General features: G+C 38.1%; 1 protein-coding gene across 5 annotated transcripts in view; it reads left to right on the forward strand.

The window, feature by feature from the left end:
* Positions 1-16,864, forward strand: part of TMPRSS7 (transmembrane serine protease 7) — a 43,309-nt gene extending 26,445 nt beyond the window's left edge. For all 5 annotated transcript variants that reach the window (XM_086883317.1, XM_086883319.1, XM_086883316.1 and 2 more), the window contains 11 exons: positions 680-810; positions 2,044-2,156; positions 3,761-3,867; positions 7,320-7,456; positions 8,569-8,676; positions 9,284-9,394; positions 10,502-10,618; positions 12,627-12,804; positions 12,980-13,248; positions 14,366-14,502; positions 16,627-16,864. In XM_086883317.1, the coding sequence (XP_086739443.1) occupies positions 680-810; positions 2,044-2,156; positions 3,761-3,867; positions 7,320-7,456; positions 8,569-8,676; positions 9,284-9,394; positions 10,502-10,618; positions 12,627-12,804; positions 12,980-13,248; positions 14,366-14,502; positions 16,627-16,797 (1,579 nt within the window). In that variant the 3' untranslated portion in view covers positions 16,798-16,864. The remainder of the gene's footprint in view (positions 1-679; positions 811-2,043; positions 2,157-3,760; positions 3,868-7,319; positions 7,457-8,568; positions 8,677-9,283; positions 9,395-10,501; positions 10,619-12,626; positions 12,805-12,979; positions 13,249-14,365; positions 14,503-16,626) is intronic.
* The last annotated feature ends 247 nt before the right edge of the window (positions 16,865-17,111 follow it).

Consider the following 17,111-nt stretch of genomic DNA (forward strand, 5'->3'; position numbering starts at 1 on the left):
AAACAACTCCATGAAGTGGACAGAAACTCAGTGTTTTTACCCCAGGAGCCCTTTCCTCTGGAAATTCAGTCTCTGTATAAGACTCAAAGCCAGAGCATTGGTTTTTCAGTCCTTTTTGAGAAGTCCTGTACTAATCTGTGTCTCAAATTGCCTTGGATGGTGTTCACTTACATGTTAGTATCAGTAGAGGACTGAAGATGTTTTCTAGGTAATGCATATGGAGAGTAATTTTTTCTTTTAAATGAGACTACTTTATTGGCTCAGATTCTTAATTGTTGACTTGAAGAATAACTTTCTTGTCTTTTCCACTCCCCAACCAGAAGATAAAACTGTTGGTATATTAAATAAGCCTCCTCTTTCTTCTAGCTTTTCGTTAATTTTGGCTTCATTTATTTTAACTAGGAGTGAAGTATGAAAGTCATTATCTCGTAGAGTGAACCATTCCATATTAATTTTCATGTTTGCAATTTTCCTTTTTTGTAAGAATTTTCAGTATAGAGTTTCTAACTGGCCTTGTAACAGGCACTTTTGTGCTTAAGAGCATGGAGATTTGACTGGACTTGGAAGTAGGTAAGATCTGAACTAGCAGAAAATTTATGCATAGAGTGAGAGTAATGTGTTAAGCTTTTTGCTTTTTAAGTGATTGCTTATGTATTTGCTCTGCTTTCTTCCCCCTCAGAGCCTGTGAACCAGCTGATTCATTGGTGTCACTTGTGTCCACAAATAATCTCATGCTGGTAACATTTAAGGCAGCACAAGTAAAGGAGCAAAAGGAATTCCATGGCTATTTTGAGGTCATCATACAAGAAAGTAGGTTTGTTCTGTGTTTGGAAGTATGTTTATTATATTTTTTCTTCTGAGATCCTGAAGCGTCTGTCATGTTTCTGACTATGGAAAAAAGACTCCTGTATCAGAGTTTCTTCTTTTTACAGGTGCCTGTCTCCTCTTCATCTCCTCTGCATTAATGCGTGTCTTCCTGTTGAGTATTGTAATCTGATCAGACCAGTTGTGAAGTATGAAGGTAAAAGGTGGAAAGCAGCCCTCAATTCAGTTGCTGAGAACTGCAGTGTGCCAGTAGATGGGGCTGTTATTTCAGGTGTAGCAGAGGCCTCCCTTCTGCCTTCCGACTCCGGGATCATGTTAAAGGTGGAACGATGTCAGCACTAAAAACTGCTTTCAGAAAACTAAGCTTTAGTTGCTTTGTGTGCATTTGCTATCGGTCCCTGCCTCCTCAGGAACACAAAAGAGTCACTAACATTTGTGCATCAAGTCCATGGCTTTATTGCTTTAATCTCTAAGAAATGGTGAGAGCATAATCAGAAGTAGTACAAGGAATATAATGCTAGTGGCACAAGCAGAAAAATCTCACACAACTCAATGCAAGGAAATTCAAGCTAATCAAAAATATGCTGTACACTTTTCATGTTGACAGTAATTAAGCTTTAATATACTGTCATGAAAGTATGTCATAAATTCTCCATAATAATTAACTTCAAGTTCTGTTCTGTGTGTGTGGGTTGGTTGGTTGGTTTTCTTTAAGTTAGGCCTGGGTTTTCTTTGTTCATTTCTCTGCATGTGTGAATTTGTCTTTAATGAATTCTGCAAATCCATTGAGCAGTCATACAAGAAAGTTTTGGCCTCCAGGAGGCAATTTAGTGTGTTGTCCATTTCACTTCTAACTGGCTGCATTCTAAGACTAGAGGTCCCTGCATAGTACTGCAGTGTGGATGTGTTGATATTCTTGTTTGTAAAACTGTTTTCAGTGAAATAACACAAATAAACTTTATAGTGTGTTCTTCTGGTCCTGCAGAGCTCAGAACTCATCCCTGGATCTTTACATCCTTTGTATTCTGTGTGCATCATTAGAAAGGGTCTCTTTTTTATAACTTGAATCCAGCTAAATATAATTCCTCACCTGCCCAGCTTTGCAGTGACAGACTTCTGATAAATTTGGATGCTTTAGCCCACTGAACAGCTTTACTGAAAATATATCAAGGTTTGCCAAATTTTTCCTCTCTCTCTTTTCTATTTTTTTCCCCCTAGGGTGTGGAAAAGCAATACTGACAAAAGAGGAAACTGGCTATGAAGGGAGAATCACAAGTCCATATTACCCAAGCTATTATCCTCCAAAATGCCTGTGTGCATGGAACTTCCAGGTAACATGATTCTTTCTCTCTTATGCACTGCTGTGTGTTTTGGGCACATAGAGCTTAAGTAAAGCAGAGGAGATTGAGCTGGCAGTACCCTGCATCCTCACAGGTCCAGTAGTTTATAGAAATGGCATTGCTGAATAGCTGACTGTGCTCAGGTATTTTGTATCGGTTTTTTTCTTTCTGTGCACTTTTTTTTAAGGAAGATAACATAGTTCCTAATCCTGTTACAAAGGTGAAGAGCTAAGATAGGTTTTGATGCTTAGCCTTCAGAATTACTTCCTGTCAGGATACATAAAACCTGACTGTTTTTAACTCTTCTCTTCCCACCCCCAGAATTTTGGATGAAACCTAGTTATTACTGGCACTTCTCTGGTATCTTTTCATACGCTAATACATTTAATTTGTCTTCAGAACTGTCTGTCCTATCAGCACAATCCCATAGACTCTTTTTTTAACTTGGTATCCTTTTTCTGCATCTTTTCAGGTACTCTCCTGAAGGCAAATTGCTGAAAGTTGACATTGTTTTAAAGTAGTTCTGTTTTCTCTGACATGAGTGTTTCCTTATTAGCACTGCTAAAATAAGGTCTCTGTCTTAGAGTTTGCCCTTTAGTGTTTTCCTCTCTAAAGAATATAGCAGTGGATGTAATGAGGTCCACTGTTTACCCATCTTTCTGCTTATGTTACTCATGACTTGTTAAGCTAATGACTGCCCACATTGAATCACATTGAATCAAATTGCCCACATTGAATCACAGCAATATAAGTTAAGTGCAGCTAGCCATAACCTACAGCCTCTTCTCCTTCTAGAATGATAAGGCAATTTTGGGGGGCCTAAATTTATGGTCTTCAGTTCACCCTGGACTTCTGATAGAAAGGTTTATTGCTCAAACCAGTTTCATTTTCAGTATTGTATTTTTGTGCAATATTGAAACTTCACTCATTTCCCAAGTTATATTTTCTGTAAGAGAGAGGGAGAAAAAAAAATTCATTTCTGGATTTTTGCCCTGAATCAGCCCTTGTTCTTAAATGAACACTGCCTTGCCTTGCTAAAAAGGTTCTGTTCCTTTTATGAAAGGAATTTCCAGTTAAGTATGAACACTCATGATTTTGCTGGGTTTAGAAATGTTTTGTAAAATACTAAGGAATGCATGGATAAGCAGGTTCTAGCAGAAGACTGTAATATTGTGGTAGAAGTAACTCCTAGCATTACAGGGTGACACAAGTATTCCAGGCAGTATCTTAACTCTAAAAATCCTCTGGGGCTCTGTGTCTCTACACAAGTAGATTTGGATGTGTTTGAGTGCTTTGATCTTGATACAAAAGCTGCTTTCTACAGCCAGTGGCTCTCTGAAGATGAGAAGGCTATTGGCTAGAGGGGGAGAAAGGCTGCAGCTGTGGTGGGGTTGTGCCAACCCTTGCTTTGACTCAGGACTGAATAGCTGGCAAGTGTGTAAAGTGTTGGCTGTTGAGCTGGTGAAGCAGCACAGCTCCCAGGGTGTGGCAATGCCAGGCTCCGTAATTCCTGAAATACATTTATAGACTCTTGTGTTCTACGCTCACCAAAGGAAAAAGAAGACTGCTTGCACTGTCTTTCTTGCTCACAACAGACTCCACAGAAGAGCCTTGGTGTGGCTCTGAAGTTTCATAACTATACCATTAGTGAGAAGAATATTAAAGGCTGTGAGCGAGGGTGGTGGAAAATTAATGAACGCATGTAAGTACTCTGCGTGGATTATTAATGTAATGGTACCAAAATAAACCTTCCCATTACTGCTGCAGCACACTCAGAGAGCTTCCACAAGGATAGAAGTAATTCACTGGGGTGTCCTAACATTCTTTCATTGTAGCTGATGATGTAACAATCCTTATAAAATATATATATATATATATATATATATATATATATATATGTTCTACTGAAAAGTACCAGAATGATGAAGACAAGAGTCTTTGGTACTCTCTAGAGAGAGAGAAATGGAAAGAGTTGGATGAAGATTGATGTCCTATGAACCCTAAAATAATTCTGTATTTTCTGGGTCAATTAAACAAGGTCTGTTTAAAGCCTTTTTAAGTGTAACTTAATTCTATGATTGCTCAAGAGGACAGCAAATCCAATTAACTTCTTGGTGAAAGCCATTGCAATGAGATGACTGGGAACAGAATTGTAACCGCTTCCTCATTCCAGTCACTGGCTCTTGAAAGAGAAACTGCACAAAGCGGCTTTCAAGCAACCACTGTATTTCTGAAGTGTTTTTTATTAAAATATTGCTGCTGGTTTTCTGGTTAAGATACCACTGCTTTCCCAGCACATTGTGCACCCGTTCTTTCCTCAGTTTTGAAGTCACCTTTGGAATGCTGGATGATGAGGCAAGGCTAGATCTAAAACATCAGATTTTTTTTCTTAAAATTTGTTCAAATGGAAACCTAAGTAAGATTCGTCTTAAAACTGAGTTTCTGAACTCACTACTGGAACTAAGACAATTAGACCTTTAAGAGTACAACTGAAAGAATTACAGAGAGAAGAAGAAACTTATCTGTTCTTCAATAGTATGTTGTATTTATAGAGTGAAAATTCAGTTTGAAGTTCCTACGATTGTGCCTTGATGGGAATTGGTTGCTGGACTAGATGAGTGCATAAAAACACCAATGAAAAAACACACCATATTTAGTATGTTTGTGGGGTTTTTTGATGGTCTTTTTATGACAGAAATGGAAAGATTTGTGATATTCGGGATGGCTGAGATAAAAAACAAAAAATCTGGAGGGAAAAAATGATAATATTATCATACTGAAGAATTCTTTGACAGAGAAACCTGAGCAGCTTCTTGATAAACCAGCCAATTATGCTGGTATTCCACAGAATCAAATGTCCATGGTATGATTCTTAGAAGTGCACTCAGGGTTACTTTTGAAGTACTGCACAAGAAAGCATGCTCCTGCTTTCTGTTGCAAGTTGCTGGTTACAGTAGTAGACCAAGAAAAGCTTTCCTTTGAAAGAGTGTATTTTTCATTGAAAAGAAGGCTTTTGAACTTGTGATTTTCTGTTCTATATTTACTTTTGAAGGGGAAAAAAATATGACTTGAAGCATGAAACATGGTGATGTTTAATTTTCTTTTTTTTCCCAAATTTTTATTGTTAATGAAATGGGGGTGGGGGGGACAGGCAGGGGACCCCCATTTTTCAGCTTCTTGCAGTTGCAGCCTATGGGATGCTTATTCTGTTATCTTAGGTAAAAATGGATAAGAACCTTTGGGATGCTGATATTAATAAACACTGGGACCAAGCAGGTGGTGCAGAGAAGGTTCCTTCAGACCTCTAGGCACAGCTTTATCTAACCAGAGATACTGAACACACCCATGCAGTTCTTCCTTGTCCTTCTTCCAGTGCACATACAGTGCTTCACTGCCTGTCAAAGAAGGTACAGCTGATGAACTTCTTTACCTGAAATTCTCAGGGGCAGGAATACCAATGAGTCTCTTATGAGCAGACCACTAGAGGTTTATGTGAACTCAGAGGTGCTTTATTTGTCTTAAAACTATTAGTGCAATATCCCATTGTTTCAGCAGGCATGTATCTGCTTATCCCCTGAAAAACTATCCCGCTCACTTTTTGCTTTTGGTTACACCTTACATTGTAACCCAAGACAGGGTTGTTTTGGGGTTTTTTTTTCAGTTTCTTTTTTGTGTGTTTTTTGTTGTTGTTTGGTGGCTTTTTTTAGGTTTTTTTGTTGTTGTTATTGGTTTGGGGTTTTTTGTTTGTTTGTTTTGTGGGTTTTTGTTTGTTTTGGGTTTGTTTTTTTGTTTTTTTGTGGGATTTTTTCTGGTTTTCTGGTTTGTTTTTTTTTATTTTGTTTTGAGAGTCTGTTTGCTTGTTTCTTTGTTTGGGGCTTCTTTTACAATTAATTTTCCTGTAGTAAAAAGCTGTAAAATTAACTGGGATTTTTGCATCTGCTCTCAGGATGTCAAACAGGAGTCTTGTTTTTTAAATTGTTTTCTTCCTTTATTCATCACATTGTTAGAACTGACTCTCCTAGATCTGTTAACATTTTAGTAGGGTGAAACAAGGTGTACATGAAAACATGTGAATGAGTGTGTCCATTCCCTGGGGCAGACTTCAGTGGAATGCTCAGGACACTGAGGCAACATCTGTTCACATGAAAATCACTGACCAATTTTTCTCCATTCCTTGACGTGAGGAGTAGTCCTGATGCAATGCTTGATGTGGAAAAATACACAAGGGGAATATTTACCTCTGGCTGATAGTCCCCTACTCCATTTAACAATATAACAATTCATTTTTTCTCTTTTGTTCTTTGTGTTCATTTTGTTAGCAGTGAGTGACCTTGTACTGCTGTCAAACAAGTATGTGTGCCAAGTCTGCTAAAAATCAATACAACTGCCTGTGCTCTTAAATCTAGTTAAGATTCATATGTACTTTGATTTTGGCAAGAATATTAAAACCAGATGTTTTTCTTACAAGTGTTGCCTTTTTGAGGCATTTTTGTTGAACAGAGGAGAGAGTCTTTATTTCTACTTCTAGAACAGCCTGTACTATTGACAGTCAGTGGTTTACTACATTTAAAACTGTCTCAATTTTTTAAATAATGATCCAGCAAACTTTCCCTTGTCAAAGAGGCTTTGTTTGTTGTGGTTTTGTTTTTTGTTTTTTTTTTTTGCTTTGGGGTTGGTTTGTTCTTATTTGCTTTTGTTTTCCTTTTTTGGTAGTTTTTCCTTTTTTGTTGTCCACCCCCCCCAGCTAGAGATTAACATATTTGATGAAAGGAGTATTAGAAATTCATTAATAATAGATGGATTAAATGTTTTCTGGCATCAGAAAGCATTTAGATTTCTCTGAATCAAGTGACACCTAGGCAGAAATCCAAGGAACCTTTTTGAAATAGCAAATAGCAAGTTAAAGTGGTTGTACACTCAGGGCATTATTTTTTAGGAATATTTATTTGAAGGTGTGACACGCAGAATTAAATTTCCACAATGTTAATGGTGGATGAAGGCTGGGTGACTACTGAGAAATATTTTTGGGTTTGGTTCTTAATGAAAATATGGCAGCTGACTGTATTTCTGAATATCAATGGTGTTGACATTGGGATTGTATGTAAGGCAGTTTTCATGTGAAGGGTGCTCTAGAACTTGCCTGAACACTTTTAGGTACTGTGGTTACTATGTTGATCACCAAACAGTCTTCCACATTAAGAGTTCTGCTGTCAGTGTGGAGCTTCAGTGCAGCTCGAAGGTCTCTGAGAAGCCTCTGCTGGTGGAGTATGGCAGCTATAGCATCGGCCAGCGTAAGATGGATTTGATCTCTTTCAACCTTTCCTTGCATTTCAGATCTGTGAAGTAGCATTTTTTGGGTCCAATAGGACTTAATTAAGTTTATGCAGGAAATGACCTGTTGGGTTTCAGTTCATTTTCTTTTCTAAATCTCACTAAGCCAGATGACTAGCAAAGAACAAAGACTAAACAAAGAACTTTTCCTAGGCTGTGCATTAGGCTCATGTTTGTGGGCATGTGCAGCATGCTCTGGTTTCCTGCATGCACACTGTTCTCTTCTGCACAGTCCTCAAATCTTCCTGCATGGCTATGACCATGGTGCAGTCAAAGTCTGCTGTTCCTGTTAGTTTTTTGTTTTGTTTTGTTTGCAGTGTTTCTATTGCTATAAGGATTCCAGGTAATGAAAAGAGTACCAAATAACCAACTGATTATTTCAATGTTTCCATTCTGAAATCTGAGCTAAAAAAACAGCTCATAAAATTGATAAAATCTGAGACCCTGAGATTTTCCAGTCCTGTAACAGACAACTTGTTTGCTGGTACTTTTTCACCTGTGTTAGTCTTATATATTCTTTTCAAAGTAGTAGGGTTTCTAGACATAGTTACTTGTAACATTAGAGGAGTTTTATTCAGTGTATATATGTAGAATATGTAAAAAGAGGGGAAAATTGATTATTTTCGTTTCTAAGGCAGAATTATGTAGTTACACCACCTCATTTATGTAGTACACCACCTCAATGCAGATTATTTGCCAAAGTTGCAAAGTGCTGCAAATTTTGGTTATTGGAAGTGAGACTGTCCTTTACTAAGCAGTCTTGTGTTGCACCATAAAACACTGGCAGATTTGGTCCAGCCCTAGAGAGCCTGTGGTACATATTCCAGGAAGAGCTGAATTGGAACTTCAGAGACATTTTTTCCTCTTCTTTAAATCCCAGTTTTCAACATTTGAATTCAATTTAAGTGCTGGCAATGTATACAGACTATTAAATCTAGATCAACTTTATGGTTCCTCAGAACAGCTTAGTGACTGTAAATTGAATCAAGCTGGCAATATTTGTGAAAAGGAAATTTCCAAGTTTGGTTGCTTGGTTTTTTGTCTTGTTTTGTTTTTCCTTTTTAACCTCCAGCATGTCCACCTGGACATTTCAAGTGTTCCACTGGCTTATGCATCCAGCAGATGCAGCGCTGTGATGGCATAAACAACTGCTTCGATGAAAGCGATGAACTCTCTTGTGGTTTGTATTCACTTATTAGAGATCTTGACTGGAAAACACAGTGATTGTATTCTCTAATCTTAGAAGGCAGCTGAAACAAGATGAAATTTTCTAATGGGGATAACAAAAGATGCTTTCAGCTTCATTGTGCATCTGGGTACAGACTACTTGTCAGTCTCGTGAATGCTTAATTTGTAGTTAATTGACAAAGGACAAAAGCAAGAATGAGGAAGGTATGGCACTGAAGAGCACAAGGAAGAAATTTAGATGTGCAATGATAGCTGTAGGAGGCTATATTTTAGTTTTTCCTCATGTGATAAAAGCTGAAAATTATTAATAATATTATTAATAAATTTCTGTCCCATTTAGAGATGAGTTATTTTAATTTTGTGGGGGAATGACAAAGAGGGGAGTCCATAGAGTAGGTGAGAGTGATACTAAACATCTCCACCTGGGGAACTCACTGAACTCCTTTGTGCTCTATTTTCTCCGTGCATAATTTGGCACTGATGCCTGTCCTTGTTCCATGCTGTAAAGGAATGAATGTTGTATTAAGATGCAATCATAGGGGGATGTGTTAGCATTTACAGGAATGTTTCTATACCTGATTTGGCTTATATTTTTAAAGTTGTCCCTGAGTGGAACTGTAACTCCAGCTTTGCAATACAGGACAACTTGCTTGTCTGCAATGGAGTAAGTGATTGTGAGAACGGAAAAGATGAGCAGAACTGCACTCACAGTAAGGCTGCTCTCCTGAATAACTGAATTTTTTCTCTCTTTTGTTTTCTGTCTATTCCTGACTTGAATTCTGGATGCTGCATTCAAAAGGTTAAGAGGCACTGTCAAATCTCACTTGGGCTATGTAATTCCGTTCAATTCTTCTGTTACTCTTAGAAACAAGCCGTTACGGATTCTAAACTATTTATTTTTAATAAGCTCATGAACATCTATTTCTGCAAAATACTGGCAGAAGAATTAAGTACTTCAGGTGCATGGTGGGCATCTAGGGATATAAATCTTGAATCTGAGATTTTATCTCTTTACAGCATAATCTGTGCAAATTAATTCCTGGATCTGTTTTACCATCTGTAAAATAACTATAAAAATCATGGTTTATCTGTAGCAATTTTCAGGGTTATAAGGTTAGTGGAAGCCATAAATTTAGCATTAGGCAAATGAAATTCTTGAATCAGAACTTTCTTGAACTTTTTCGAATAAATGGATGCTGTCACATATGAAAGGGAGAACTGAAAAGTGCTGCAAGTGACTTTTTTAAAGAAAACTTTTTTGACCCCTCTGACAAGACAGTCTGTGTAAATGATTACAGGATACTTCTGTATGTTGACAAGAAAAATGGATTGGGTTTGAGTGGCCTCATTTATTGCAAGCCACAGGGAAACAGGAAAATGCTGAGTTTGGGGGTTGCAGTTCTACTGGATACAGTTAATAAGGTTGCTTGCACTGCAATCTTTCATTTCACATTTAATACTGAAATACAAAGGAGAGCTCCTTTCCAAAGTACTGGATGTTTACTCTTGCTATCCTTATATTCTACATCTAATTTTCACTACTATATCTGTGTGTATTAGTGCTGTGGGAAAGGATGGGAGGAAATAACTGTTTGGACTTGGCCAAGTAAATTCACACCCAAGTACAGATGCAGTTCTCTTTGAATAGTTTATTCTGTTTAGAGGTTAAGCCATCCCAGCCAAAGTGCTTTTTTGTTGTATTACTTCCTATTTATACATGTATTAATACATGTACATCTTCAATCTGTGTAGATATGTCTTTGTGTGTTAAGCTGAGCCAATGGTTGTTTTGGTTTTTTTCCTCACAACTATTTCAGGTATTCCCTGCACCAACTACACATTCAAGTGCAGGAATAACATTTGCATTAGGAAACAATATGCAAAGTGTGATGGGACTGTGGACTGTGTTGATGGAAGTGATGAAAGCAGCTGCAGTAAGTTTATCTCAAATATTCATCTTTCTGAACTTTGAACTTTTACACAATAAAGACCTTTATTTCTTCCTGTTTTGGAGTGGGTACAAGTCAGGCTGCAGGTACTGAATTTTTATTGCATTCTCTCTGTGATAGTTGGGTAATGATCAGCTACCAATTTACCTCAGATCTGACTACAGAATTTGCCAAGTTCCTGTAAAAGGGTAAGCTTACAGTTATGGGGAGGCTTAGACAGCTGTGCTGCTTATTGCAGCTATGCTAAGGATTAGGGCATCAGGGTTAATTACAGAGTGAGCTTGGTTAGTCGGTGAGGCAGCAGCATTTGTTGTCTGCAGCAATGCCAGGCACTTCATTGAAGTCAGACTGTTTTTGGACTTCAGTAGTGATACAGCTGCAATGAGAAAAAAACCACAAACTTTTCACTACTCTGACTCTTCCATACGGTGAAGATCCCAATACTTCATATTATCAAGTTAGGTTCTAGTCTTAAATCTTCCTAAAGTAACCTCTGTACAACCTTTTCAGTTTATTTTACTGTAAAGCAAACAGATGATTGTCACTGCAGTAGCAATAAAAGTGGGGTTAGGATTAGTTGCTTAAACTGAATGATCTCAAGTATATTACATAACATGGCTGTATTGGAGCAAGTCCAAAGGAGCTTTGTGAAGATATCTGCGGGCTGGAGCCTGTGAAGACAGGCTGAGAGAGCTGGGATTGAGCTGGAAAAGAGACAGCTTTAGGAAGAAGGCTCTCAGGACCTTTCAGTAGCTAAAGGGGCCTACAGGAGAACTGGAGAGGGACTTTTCACAAGGGCTTGTAATGACAGAACAAGGAGTGATGGTTTTGTAATAAAAAAGGGTAGATTTAGATTAGGTATAAGGAAGAAATTCTCCACTGTGAGGGTGGTGAGGCCCTGGCAGGGGCTTCCCAGAGAAGCTGTTGATGCCTCATCCCTGGAATTGTTCAAGGCCAGGTTGGATAGAACCCTGAGCAACCTGGTTTAGCAGGAAGGTGTCCCTGCCCATGGCAGGGGGATTGCAACTAGGTGTTCTTTAAGCTCCCTTTCCAAACCAAATAATTTCATGATTTTGCCTGGCCCTCAGCTGTCGCTGGCTTGCTGCCAGATGTCAAATCTGTCAGCACTTGCCTTGGATCTAGTAGGGTCTAGCCATATGCCTATTTTTATTTGGAAATATTAAAGCTGCTTTTGCCTCCCTGGAAGTGTTCAGGAAAGGGTCCAGAAATATTAACACCTGTGTGTGGGAGTGTGGGACTAAAACTCCTGAGCAGAAACTTTGTGTGCAAGCACTAGGGATGGATGGGAGGCTCTACACAAAGGTCTTTCTCCCTTTTTTTTCTCCCTTGCTTTTCAAATTAAGAGTTCAGATTTTTGTGCTGATGAGACATTACTTCTTCATCTGTTACTAATATACATTGTCAGACTGTCAGTCATTTCCATACGAAATAATTATTGTACTTTTGTACTACTACTATTGTTCTTTTTGTACTACTCTTGTACTACCTTGTTTCTCAAATAAATGTCCAATCTCCACACATATTTATTTTTCTTGTATCATTCCCACTGTTTTGGCAAGAAGTAAATATTCTGATGACATTGAACTTCTTTGTTGATGGTGTCCTTTCAGGTCAGGGTTGGCAGTATCAAAAAGAGATGACGGTTTTCCCATTTGTATATATTAATTGTGATGCTTATTAAATCAATGGATCCTTTGACATTTCTGACACAAGAAATAGTTAGAGGCTAACTCCTGTAGAAGAGCTAGAAAAGGGACTTAGTAAAACTTTCAGACTAGTGCGTTTTTATGGAGTCACCTCTTGTTTCATTAATAGAGCAGCCATAGAGAGAAGTTTTGCAAATATAGGAGGGGAATGAAATAGATTCCAAAATATTTCAAAGTCCAATATTTTTCCATGCAATGTGCGGGAAGCCCCCTCATTAAAAGAAAGTACTGGGGATGGGAGCTATAACCTGAACTCTCTCTTTCAGGTTGTGGCAGTAGCAAGATCAGCAGTCTCATCTCTCGGATTGTAGGTGGCTCAAACACTGAGGAAGGTGAATGGCCCTGGCAGGTCAGCCTTCATTTTGTGGGAGCCGCTTACTGTGGAGCATCAGTGATATCGAAAGAATGGCTTGTGTCTGCAGCCCACTGCTTTCAAGGGAGCAAGTAAGCAGTCTTCCCTCTATATCTGTCCCAAACATGGCCAGAATCCACAAGTACCTTTAGGTTCCTGAGTCTGAGCTGCATGGAGCTGCTGTGCTCCCCTTTCCCCAGCCCTGCTGTCAGTCGTTGTTTTGAGCTACTTTATTAAGAAGTGACTCCTTTGTTTGCTCCCACCCAGACTGGCTGACCCCAGAGCATGGCGTGCCCACCTGGGCATGCAAATGCAGGGCCATGCCAAGTTCGTGTCTGCAGTAAGGCGGATCGTAGTGCACGAGTACTACAACAGCAGGAACTACGACTACGACATCGCGCTGCTGCAGCTGAGCACGCCGTGGCCCGACACCATGAGCCACCTCATCCAGCCCATCTGCCTCCCTCCCTCTTCCCATAAAGCCCGCAGGGGGGACAAGTGCTGGATAACAGGTTGGGGCCAGAAGCAGGAAGCAGGTGAGTTTTATCCCTTCCATTGAGCTAATTTTGTTCCCAGGAGCCTTCACAGCTGGGGGACTGTGCATGTACCTTCGTATGCTCAGGAAACTTGGCTGCTGGTCCCATGGATCTGAATGCCTTCCATATTATGTTGTTAGTGTAGGGAGCAACCCTAAAATATCACAGTGTTGTCTTTCCCCTCTGTTCCCCTTGGAGGGGTGGGATGCATGGTGTGGTTTCTCTCTTTGGGCTGCTGGTTAGTCGTATGTGAAATTAAAAAGCTGATTATTTGAAAGAAGCATAATGCCTCAAAAAACCAAAGAAATGGGTGGGGGAGGAATGTATTTTTTTTCCTGTTTCCCTTCTTCAGCTTTTACCATGTAAGTGCCAAATCAGCATTTTAATTTAAAAGTAAACTTTATTACATACTGGCTTTATCAAATCCTAAAACAAAGTTTCATGTAAACTAGTGCTTGCATATTTGAATATGTGGGTGAGGGCTTTTTGGCTATAACCAGATTTTGAAAGGATCACCTGGTGATAAAATTGGGCCTGCTGTATTGAAAGGAAGGGAAACTTTGGGTTAATTCTGTTATTATTAAAGTATATATCTTATAAAAATGAGGTGTTTCACCAAATCTTTTAGACAGAAAGAAACAAATTTAGAAATTGGTTCTTTATGTTGTCAGAATTCACATTCTGAAACTCTGACTCATTATCTTAGTCTTTAATTTGGCTTCTTCAGATATGCTTTCCTCACTGCAAATCTGTCATGTGATGATCTAAATTCTGTTTCCTTTTCTGTAAATTTCTGTTTCCTTTTTGAAATAAAAAGAGAGAAAATTAAGAAGTCTCGAGACATTTTGGAAAAAACAAAGAAAAATCTTTTTGGCCAATCCTAGTGAGTATTCCATTGTATTTGGTGTGTCTGAAGGACCCAGATAATGTTACACAATTGCCTGATAGTTCTAAGAGGCTTTCTGCTCTGTTACAGTTAATTGTTTGGAATCTGGAATAACTTGATGGTCAAAAATATCTATGGATATTTTCTGAAGACCTCTTGTTTTGTATTTCAACAGATAAGTAAAATGAGCTAAGCTCTGTTGAATCACCCTGCTCTGAATTTGTTTTCCAGATGATGAAGGTTCGGTAGTTCTTCAGAAAGCAGAGGTAGAAATTATTGACCAGACAATATGTCATTCCACATACGGGATTATCACAGCTAGGATGTTTTGTGCTGGGCTATCATCTGGGAAAAGAGATGGGTGTAAAGTATGTATCTCAGCAAACTTTGCAAAGTGCTTCTCTTGTCTTTCATTGTTGCGTGTTGAGGTGCAAAGTTGACTGGCAGACCACTTTGTGGTCAATCTGTTTCAGTTCTGAAAAAGAGCAATATAAGAATTGTCTGTCAGCAAATCTCTTCTGTGGGTGATTTCAGAGTTCTGCTGCTTTATGTGCATCAGTAGCACCACTAAGTTTCAGTTGCAGATCAAGAGTCAAATTGCAAGTCTCAATAACAAGTTGAAATCAGGCAATTTTTGGCATAATAGGCTTTCAGCTGAAGAAAAACTGAGAAACATGCTTGTGTCTTTTCAGACTTTTCAAAATTTTCCTCCCCTCCAACTTGGAGCTACAGGACTTTATGATGAGATTCAGACAATTAGGCATTAATTTGCAAATGTAAGATATTTCTGATCTGGAAAAGTTGAAAGATGATAAATGTAAATTGCTGAATTTACATCTAGTGAATAGTAGTAAAACCACAGAGATATGCACTATATATGACACTTAATATTACAGATTTTATATGCCATATTATATTATACTGAACTTAGATAAACCATACATATTTATTGCTAAAACAGTAGTAAATTTATGGCTGAAATAATAATAAAACCACTTTTTTATGATGGAGAATCTTCAAGATGTTCTAGCTTTCACTGATCTACACAAAAATGAGCCTATAATAGCTGAGGGAGTATAATGAACCAGCTATTTTTTAGAGGTTAGTGAGGCCATTAAGTATCATTTTCAGTAACTGCAGAATTTGTTTAAGACAGCTCAAGATATAGCCAAGGAAATAAATTTTTGGCTTCATTTTTGTAAAGGCAAATGATTTGTGTCTGTCTGGAAGTCGTTAGAGTAATCAAATAGTGCTATTCCTGTTTTGTGAAAAGTGCTGGTGTTCTACTTTTGTTTTGCCCTAGGAATGAAAGAAAATACTTGCAAATTTTACTCTCTAAATGTAAAATCTTACTTGTCATGGAAGGAAAAAAAGTCTTCTAAATTCTTCACCTTTTTTGAGGCAGTTTGTGATAATCCTGCTTTGAGGAGTGGGTGGCACCTAAGCACCTTGGAAGAGGTCCCTTCCAACCTTTGTATCCCAACAATCTATAAAGTGAATGCAGAATAGTTTTCTAGCTCTAACAAATATTTGTCTAGAAAAGAAGGCACTTCTCTTGCAAAATACCTGAATTTTGCCAAATGCACCTTTTGCTTTTAGAAGTTGTACCTTGCACCCAATATTATGGTAAAGTTGAATTTGCCACTAGGTGTCTTTTTCAGAGATGATGTGTGTATGACAGAGCCTTACAGAGAGAAAAGTATAAGCTTGGTCCAAGGAATTCCCCAAATGGTGGAATATGGTTTTATACCTGATGCTGTGCCAATGTATTTCTAAAAGAACACCCTTTAAAGGAAGAATCCTAGTTGCTTTCTCATGTATTACAGCATTATGAGATCCTGTATTAATTTTGAAGGCTAGAACAGACTTAATTGTAACTGCTCAAATTACAAAGACATTATGGGACCCTAAACATTATATGCTGACTAGTATCTACTAGAAGACAATCCTTAGGCTCTTTTTCCTTCATAAAAAAAAACCAAAACCACAAAAAAACAAGAAAAACCTCAAACACAAAACAACAGAGGAACTCTGTTTCCGTTTACCTCTAAGCTGAAAGGATCATACAATTATTAAATACTTTATTTATTGTATTTATTTTATTTTAAAGTATTTTCATAAAGCTTACTGTTTTTGAGTTTTAATGTGGAACCTGTGAATGTATATATATGTTAAGTAGTAGATTTGGGGTTTAGCTGTAAAATATATTTCCAATATATTTCAAAATATTTCAGATATAGTTCATAGAAAGTAATATCTTTATTACTGTCTTTAAAGCATGAGAATTACCTTCTCTCTTGTGAAAGAGCAAACTTTGGTAAAACTGTGCAATGCCATCTACTTGAAAAAAAAAGCAAAACTCTATAAATTGTTTGAACTATATGAATATGAAAATCCAATCACTGGAATTATGCAAAATAGCTCCTGTGGATTTTCCCCCACTTTTTAAAATTCATATTGTAAACACGTATAACTCGATACATTATTTTTAGGGTGATTCTGGTGGACCACTGTCATGTCAAAGCAATGGAGATGGAAAATGGTTTTTGACTGGCATTGTGAGCTGGGGTTATGGCTGTGGAAGACCAAATTTCCCAGGTGTCTACACAAGAGTGTCAAATTTTGCACAATGGATACACAAATATGTGCCTTCAGACTTGTAACTTGAAAACTGTTTTCTTGGAATAAAACATGTCCTGGATATCTTCATTAAAATCATATTTGGAAGAACTGTTCAGTGGTGGAATTTCTTTGCATGTCTCTTGCTGATTCTGGAATTCACAGATGGGGGTAATAAACACCATTGTTTCAAGCTCTGGTGAAAAAGGAAGAGACTGTTTCTTGTGGTGGTTGCTCCAAGCAGATATCTGGAGACATGGGGGGAGGTGCAATAATGAACTTCATTTTCAAGGCACCAGCTAGGTGCAGGTACACTCATCTGTCAGGAAGCTGAAAATACAATTGATTGTGTAAACAG

The sequence above is a fragment of the Cyanistes caeruleus genome, chromosome 3 (assembly GCF_971803275.1).
Source record: "Cyanistes caeruleus chromosome 3, bCyaCae1.hap1.1, whole genome shotgun sequence".
Classification (NCBI taxonomy): Eukaryota; Metazoa; Chordata; class Aves; order Passeriformes; family Paridae; genus Cyanistes; species Cyanistes caeruleus.